The sequence below is a fragment of the Benincasa hispida genome, chromosome 12, assembly GCF_009727055.1.
Source record: "Benincasa hispida cultivar B227 chromosome 12, ASM972705v1, whole genome shotgun sequence".
NCBI classification, from domain to species: Eukaryota; Viridiplantae; Streptophyta; class Magnoliopsida; order Cucurbitales; family Cucurbitaceae; genus Benincasa; species Benincasa hispida.
In genome coordinates this window covers 67,047,123-67,056,558 of record NC_052360.1, presented here as the reverse complement: position 1 = coordinate 67,056,558, position 9,436 = coordinate 67,047,123, and the positions used below count along the sequence as shown (strand labels likewise).

The 9,436-nt window shown below is 28.1% G+C and overlaps 1 protein-coding gene across 1 annotated transcript; it reads right to left on the bottom strand.

Annotated features, from left to right (window-relative positions):
- Positions 1-6,149: 6,149 nt before the first annotated feature.
- On the bottom strand, positions 6,150-7,163 carry LOC120067983. Its single transcript, XM_039019643.1, has 2 exons — positions 6,900-7,163; positions 6,150-6,683 (listed from the first exon to the last, which is right to left on the bottom strand). The coding sequence occupies exons 1-2, from the start codon at positions 6,995-6,997 to the stop codon at positions 6,386-6,388; spliced, it is 396 nt and encodes a 131-aa protein (XP_038875571.1). The 5' UTR covers positions 6,998-7,163; the 3' UTR covers positions 6,150-6,385.
- Positions 7,164-9,436: the final 2,273 nt, after the last annotated feature.

The following is a 9,436-nucleotide window of genomic DNA, read 5'->3' as shown; positions in this document are numbered from 1 at the left end:
AGTTGCCGGTGGAGTGAGCTATTGTAACTCACTCAGTAATTGGGTTTGGACCCTTATTATTATAGTTCAAAACTACCATGGTTTAACCCACCTATTAGTTACCTTGAAAACTATTTGGAAATCTCTTTAGAAACGGTAAATATTATATGGAGATCTTCTTTAGCTATAGTAAACACATAATTATTTTTTTTTCGTGATTGATACTTATAATTTTTCTTATGTTTTTACATGTTCAAGAACATAGAAATATATTCCCATAATTTTGAATGATTTTTCTATTTTCACTTCAGTATAAATAATATAGAACCACTAAATTAAAAACAATGTTTTCTTAAATTAAAGTATAAAAAATTAATTACCGAAAAAAAAAAAGTTTCAATTTTTAACTTTAACTTTTTCTTCTTTTTTAGTTTTAGTATAATTATAAAAAATTAAGTATAAAAAAATTGTATTCAAGCTGCTTTCTTAAATTAAAGTATAATAAAATGTAATTACAAAAAATTGAAAAAGTGTCCACTTTGACCATTTTTATTTCGGTTTTAGTATAGTATAAAAAATGGAATATAGGAAATGTTATTAAATTCTCTTTTAAATTTAAATATAAAAAATGTAATTACAAAATAGTTTCAACTTTGACATTTTTTTTTAGTTTTAGTATAGTTAAAAAAAAAATGAAGCTCCCTCTAGACGGTGTTTCTTTTAGTTTTACTATTTTTTATTGGATCACAATTTCTTTTTATTGGACCGAATACTCGTTTGGACTTTAATGAGCTCTAATGCTATATTATATAGTATGAGGTTTCATCTTGAAACCAATTGATAATAAGAGGAGTATATAGCTCATATATCTTATAAGAAATGTGAGATTCATTAATTTTTCCAATGTAGGATTCTCAACATCACACACCCGTTAAAATAAGTCAAAATTATGATCAAATATCCTTTAAAAAAAAAAAAAAACTATGATAAACTATCATACATTTTTTATTACAAATTATTATTTCTTTTTCAAAATTTATTTGCATAACTTTTGAAAAGAGTGAGAATAAAAAATTTCAACCAATCACAAATTTGTAGGGATTCTATTCTAAATTGAAAACATGATCAAATAGAAAATCAAATAAATGTCACTTATATATATATATATATCTGACAATGTAAACTAATCCAACCAAACTATGTCATGTGACTGTTGAACCAATCTAATTTTGGCCCATGCTCACTAAAAAAGGATTGAGCGCCAAACTTAAATAATCCAAAGAATTACTGAAAAAGATTAGGTTAATCCCAAATAATAAGGTTAAGTCCAATTAGACTTAAAGTCAACAAATCTAAAGTCCATAGACAGAACATTCCTAGTTAGAGTTAAAAGCAAGAAAGATCCATAAAATTTAGAAGACTAAAGATCCAGAATTTAGAAGATTGAAGACTCAAAAGATCATTAGAAGACTAGAAGATTTTAATAAAGCGATCGTCTCTTCACTAACTATAAGTTGAAGGTTCAATCCTCCCTAATTTGAAAACAAGCTTGTAAACTCTCAAATTGAAGTTATTTGTGCAATGGGATTTAAAGAAACTAATAATCGTAGGCTTTAGACTAAACTTATGATTTAACTTAAAAAAATTGTATTTGATTTGGTTCCTTACAACTCAAGAGAATGCATGGATGAGGAAAGAGATAAACACATAAAAGACACACAATGGGATTTAAATAAAGATTAGTTGTTTGTGCAATGGCTATAAACTTATATACAAAAATTGAGAGTTGCTTGTGAAACAAATAATCAATAGAGAGATAGAGAGAGACATGAAAGAAATTAAGCAGTCATGTGATGATGAGTGATGAAAGTGAGAAGAAAGTTTAGAAAGAAAGGAAAGTATATGGCAATCAAATACTAAGAAACAATAATTAAAACTATTGGGCCATCACCTCTCATGTGCCTTATATATATGTGTATATAATCTAAAGTTGCTTTTTCCTTCCTCTCCAAATTAGCATCACATGAACATCATAAAAAAGAGAGAGATACAAATGATTATTGAATAATTCTTTTGAGCAATTCAAATATTGGAAGCAAAAGGTGAGATTGTTATTTCATAAGAAAAAGTTGATGATGACTTCATCTACTCATCTTGTAGATTGATAATTTTATTGTTGCTTTCTTGTAAATAGTCTATACAGATAAATGGACCAAGCCTTTTATCAGTTTGTGTACTTTTAGATTGAATCCACCCACCTTTTTAAGAGGTAAAAAGTATTTTTAGTTATTAGGACCACTTTTTTCAAATTTGCATGGTTAGCTTTTAGGAGGGATTGGTTTGTTCTTTCAAGAGAAGATGATAAAAGTAATTTTACTACTTTTCAAAAATTTTTAAGTATAGTGTAACAGGTTATGCTTTGATTTTTTTTTTTTTTTTCCTTTTAACACATTTTAGACCCGTTTGATAACTATTTAAGTTTCAATTGATAACTATTTCCTTTTTAGTTTTAAGTTTTCAAAGTTAGGTTATTTCAGTTGTCTTACATGACTTTACTTTTATAAAGAAGCATTTAGTCAACATTTAACAAACAAACACAATTTTCAAAAACAAAAGAAAATTAAGTAGGTATGATTTTGCACATTTGGCAAATAGTAATTTTTAATTTATGTTTACTTTATTTAAAAGAAGTCACCACTGTCTATTGTTAGAAGTCCTATTACTGATAAACTATCAATCATAAAACTCTATCAATGATAGTTTCTATTACTAAAAAAGGATATTTTTAGCAAGAAACTAAAGGATAGAAGGGATTGGGAGGTACATTAAGAACTCAACTAGATTGACACATTCGTAGTACTCCCATTATATCCGGGACCCAATAGAAGATTCATTACCACAAAAGAGGATCCAAAAGTACAAAGATCATAAATGTTTTTCTACATTTTACTTTTGGTATAGTGTTAGTCATTAACTTTGCAAATAAAATTCCATAAACTATAGAAGTCTTACCTGTGATGGTTAATTGATAGACTTTAATATGTACATAATTCAATCAACAATACAAGATCATTGATAGACTTCAATACAACTATATTTCTTTTAATAATAGAAGTCTATGATATTAAGCTAAACTAACTAATAAATTTCAATAAATATATAATTCCATAAACAATACAAGTCTATCAACTTAGACATTTGATTGATAGACTTCAATTACTAGTTCTAATAACGATATAAGTCTATGATTAAATTAAACTATCAACAATAGAAATTTACCATTAAATAGACACTGACATAATTCAAATACGTGATAAAATCTAACATCGATAGAATTTTATCAACAATATAAGATTTCAGTAATAAATGACAGACTTCAATCACTAATATAATTCTCATATTAATAATTTATCAGTAGGGATGAAATTTTTTTTATACTTTTAATACTGAACTGAATTCAAATTTTACTATATTTACAAATGATTTTAAATTTTGCTATTTACTATTAATTTTGTAAATTTTACTATTATATGCCAATAGTCTACAATCAAATGATTATAAACAGACATAAACTTTCAATTTTTTATTTTATAGTCCATATATTAACTTTTTCATAACTCTTAATAATTACTTTAAGCATGATAAGGCTATATTTACTTTTCATTAATTTTTTTTTTTAAAATTATCTATTATAGAAAATTATCACTCTTAATAGTTACTTTAAGCATTGAGATATTTTAAAAAATTATCTATTATAGACAATTTGATCATAAAATGGAATAATATTTAAAAGCTATATACAAAAATAGAATGAACATTAAAAGTTCTTGGGCCATATATACCACAAAGTTGTTTGAAAGTTCAAACATACAACACAAAAATACACAAAATGTACAATTATCTATGCATATTTGGAAGTTTGAGAGACATAAATGAAAATGGCCACAAATCAATAACAACAAAAAAGAGTGCATTATTTCTCTCTGACTTGAAGGTAATTTTTCAACATGTTTTCCAAAAAATTGGATATGGGGTTAAAAGTTAAAATCTTTTTACCTTGGGAACATGACTCTCAATTTTTTGTTTCCTCCTATGCTTATTCTTTATATATATATATATTGCTGTGGAAATTGACAGTGGCGGGCCTTAGGTATTAAATTAGGAGTGAATGAATCTGCAAAGAGTTTAAAGAAGGGATTGGAAAAGGTACTGTGAGAGATTTTTAAGCCGAAAGCTATTCATCTTTGCATTCAATTCTCTTTGGACTACTCTTCAAGAAACCCAATTTCATGAGTGTATCTCACCCAATACCAACTCATCATTTTTCTCTAGTTTCATTTTATATGTTTACCTAAATTTTTAATAACCTCCAAACACCCCGTTTCATAACCATTTACATCATTATATTTTTAAGAAAATACTTGAATTTCTTGTCAAATTCTAAAAAACAAAAATAAATTATCAAAATTTGATTTGGTTTTTTAAAACATTGGTACATATTGGATAGCAAAACAAAGATTTTTTTTTTTTTTTTTTGGAAAAATGGATTGCAAAACAAAGAAATTTATAGGTGAAAGTAACGTTTATAATCTTAATTTTAAAAAGTCCAACGACTACAAACCAAAATAGTTATCAAACAAGATCTTAGTTTTTATTTTTTGTTTTTTAAAAAATTAAATTTATCAACATAATACTACTTATACTTATAAGTTTTAAGGTTTTGTTATCCACTTTCTACTGAATGTTATGAAAAAATTAAGTCAATTTTTTTTAACAAGATATTAACGGATGAGGGATTAATAGGTTCACCATGACATCTCAACTAGATTGCATCTATAGTACCTTTATCATACTCCATATCCAAAATCGATTTCATTAGTTTAAAAACTAAGTTAAGTTTTAAAAGTTAATAAGTAATTTCTAAAGAATAATTTTTATTTTTTGGAATTTGACTATGAATTCATGTGTTTTTTTAAGAAATGTGAAACCATATCATTGAAATATTGAGAGGAAACAAACCTAAGACTAATAACATAAAACTAAAAACATAAACTGTCAATTTTGTGTCTTAATAAAGTTATTTATGTGAACTCTATCATCACTCTAACCAATGCTTGGGCATGTCTATGACTATATTATTTAATAATTAATTATATAGCAATTTACTTTTGAGGAAAAGTTTATGCATTTATTGGGGTTTGCATTAAGTTAATAAGGGATTTAACAATCGTGACTTATCAAATGCAAAATTAAAATCTCTAAACCTATTAGCTAAATACCAATTATTATTTTAAAAATGTAAGCACTAAAAACAACCTCGAAAAGTTAAAAACTAAAAACTTATAATCTAACTTTGTTCTATAAAAACAAAATATTACTATTGAAACCTAATATTTCAAACAATATATATTAACCATTAAATTAAATTAATAATTATTGGTAGAGGATCTTCAGAATGTCAACATTAGTTCAATCATATAACCCTAAACTAGGATATAAATTACCCAATAATAAAGTTCGTATATAAGCTATGAAACTATATTCCCGTACAAAATTAGAGGTTCAAGCTCTTTAAAAAAATAATAATAATAAATAAAGAATTAATATATACATNATATTGTTCCCAACCCTATATTTGACACCTAGTAATTAATTAATAACAGTGGATAAATCTTCCTATAACAAAATTGATTCATGCATAAGACCTCAAAAGTCTTCTTAATCTCTTTCAATAAATTTATTTGAATTTCCCTTATTTTGTTCCTTAATTTGATTGTAGACTTTAGGTTCTCTATCTATTTACTTTTTATTTTTGGAAACTTCTAATAAACTTCCAGAAATACATCATTTTTTTCTTTTATCTAAATGTATTATTTTTAATACTAAAATCATCTTAAATATTTAAATTATTTACAATTAGTTGGCGACATAATCCTTAAATTATATAATAAGATGTCACATAAGTGTTAAACTAACAAAATTAATTACAATAACATATGTTAAAAACTCTTTAATTTAGATACAAGAATAGGTGAAAATCAACCACAAAATTAAATAAACTAAAATTTTTAGTATTTAACCCTATAAATAATATATTTGCCTAGAAATTGATAGAAGAGAGAAAGAAGATACACTATAATTACATTTTTTTTTTATTAAAAGATCTAAAGTGAAAACTATATAATTTATTTATTTATATATATATAACACAAAGCAAAATTCATGGAGTCTACAGATGTTTCCACGCACACTCGAAAGCAACCTATATTATATATATCTACATATATACTTTTTTTTTAATATATTATTAATAATAATAATTAACATTTGAGAATAAGAAAAAGAGAACTATATAGAGAAAATGAAACGAACCCCGGAACGCTGCGTTTTAATCACCGCCCTTTTTTCAGCACATTACGTCCTTCAGAAGCTTGTACCTCCGCGTGGTCGGTCTCGGCGACGGAGTGCTACCGGCGCCGCCGTGTTTCCCCTTCTCGATGGTGGTTGCAGAATCATCATGATGGTGCTTGATTTTTTCGCCGGAATACTCGGAGCGGCTCATGAGTCCGGCGGCGTTTGTACCGGTCGACGGCGGTCTCCGGGAAGAGCTTCCGTGTGATCTGGAGGAAGTCCGACCTTCACACTGACACCAATCACACACCTCTATTGGCTCCGCGGATTCACTGTAGTAATTGCTGCAGTAGCTGCATAAAAAACAATTATTTAAAATTGGGTAATATTTTACATAATTATGAGTTAAAATTGGCACGAAACTCAAAATCCAACAAAATGATTGACAATACGATAATCATGAACTACAACTTAATTCAAGAAGTTTAATATGGTGGAATAAAAATGACAATCTACATGAATTGACATGCATGTGATGATGGAAGGAAGGGAAAGGAGGAGAAGAATACGAGTGTTGGAAGCGGTTGTGGCACTTGTTGCAACGGAAGAGCTTGTCAGGGAAACCGATATCGCCGCACATGCAGCAAACGATTTGAAGATCCACCATTTTTTCCAATTTCTCCAAAAAAAAAAAAAAAAAAGAAAAAAGAAAACTAAAATAAAATTTTAATCAAGATGAAGATGAACTACCAAGAGGAGAGAAGGGAGAGAGAGACTTAAATATAAAGAAAAGAAAAAGAAAAAAGAAAAGTGGTGGGCTTTGAAAGTTTTTGGAGTCGGTGTATAAATCCATTTTTTTAACTATTTTTTTAATTTCAATTTATATACAAATATAGTGAAGAGAGAGAGAGAGAGAGAAAGTAGACCACAGGTTACTTGGGCATGGTTGCAGTCGTTTTCAGTTGAAGATGGAGAGGACAGAGAAACTTTATAAATTATTTTTTTAATTCTGAGAGAGAGAGAGAAAATGGGATTTAGTTTAGGCAATACTTAAAAATAGTTTTTAAAAATAAATTACTGTGTGATAATTTTTAATATGTTGCAGTTAAGTTTTTTCCAACCTTAAAAAAGATGGGAGGAATTATGACAATTATGTCCCTATCTACCCTATGTCTAAGTGGTCTATTCTATTGGTTTGGCTATGCCTTCTTTTCGCTGCTATGCTATATTGCTATCCTATTTCTTTTATTTTTATTTTTTTTTACTTATTTCTTTCGTGTGTTTGGGGATGTAAAATGTATCTTGAATGGTGTGGAACACGCGCCTTGTCTCCCCCAATTCTAAAACGGTGTGCGTTTTTCTCTGTCATTGTCCATTTCCTTCTACATCATGTTGGAGTTAAATTTACTCCTCTCATTTCATTTCATTAATGTGAGGGGTTTTTTCCTATAAAATATATATATACACTATGTTTAACCAAAACATCATATTAATTAGAAGAAAATACACGAGTATATAAATAGCATGAGGTCTTTTAGTTAAAGTAAAAGAGAATTAAAGGCTAATTCAGTTTACAAATAGATGATATCGTACTATTGTAGGAGATATGTAAAAGTTATTTGTTATTAGAACCATGTCTTAACTATATTGATAAAAGCCGTTCACGTCAAAGGAACAAAATGGGATGAAGCTTAAAGATGCAACCATATTGTGAATTATGGGAAAGGATTACCCCTGGATATTGGATAAAAAGTTACAAAGTGTGACACTCGGATGATTACCTTTGTTCAAAGTAAGGATAGTTAAGTTTGTGATAAAGAGTGAAAAAACTAGCGTGTATATGTTGGAAATCACTTGGGCTTTTTAGTCCATAACAAAAAGCAAAAATTATTTTTAAGGGAAAAGTATAATGTTGTTTCATATTAAAGGATTTTGATTTGCCAAAATGGTTTATATGTGAAACCTTGCATGCGAGCTTTCAAATTGTGGTTGTGGTGAAAGTAGAAACTTTCTCCACATGTGCGTCCCTACTATCGTTGTTTTTCCATCTTCTCAGATTTGTTGTTTTTGTCTTCTTCTTTATATACTAATAGTAGTATATGTTTTTTCATATCTAATAAGTTTTTAATTCTATTTTCATTTTCCATCTCTATTTTATACTGTTCTAAGCAAACATTCTCCTTGATTCCATTCCTTTCTTCGACGAGTGCACGTCACGTCTAAGATTGGAGGTTGTGTAAACCTTGAGGAGCAACCAAAAATTGTGATTTAGCATCGAGGTCGTACCGATTCTCGCTTTCAACGCAATGAATCTTTTTACAGTACAACAATGATTTATATTTAGTCCTCTATATATATATATATATGGCATTTTATGTAGGTGGTGTGGTCCAAAAGGAAGTCCTTCCACTACTTCAAATCCTCAAAGAATTTTGTCTGGATCAAGAGCAGGACACATGCATGGGCAACTATTCTAAGGCTTTGGCTAGCTACATAGTGTTTTATTAGGGGCAACCTACTACAAAATGAGATGGATTTTGTCTGCATAAAGGGAAAGCTCTCAACTGATCAACTTAAAGAGAGCCAGAGACACATGACATCAACAACTATTCTAAGGGTGCCTACATATAGTGCTTTTTCTAGAGACAAAGTTGTTGAAAAATGCAATCAAAATTTTACTTTTGCTATAAAAGGTGTGTTGTATAAATGAGATCAATCATCTCCGAGACACTTTAGATGAAAGCAAAATTAAAATCACGAGATTAAACTATAAAATGCATAATATATCGTACCATTATAAAAATATATAGAAGGACGTTTATTATCCTTAACATGTTATCTTTAAACATTAAAATTGTTCATACTATACAGTAACGACAGTAATATGCAATGATATCTCACTTACCACTATTTATATAATTTGAATATTTTATTCACATGAAGTACTTGGACTTGTAATAAATTACTTTTTTTTTTTCATTTTTGAAAGCAAAGATTGATAGAAAAGAAACGAGATCCTGCTGGAGAACTCTATGATGAAAGACACTACATTAGAGTTCGTATTGCGCTAAAAAATAATCGTTATATCTCTAGAGTTCGACACTTA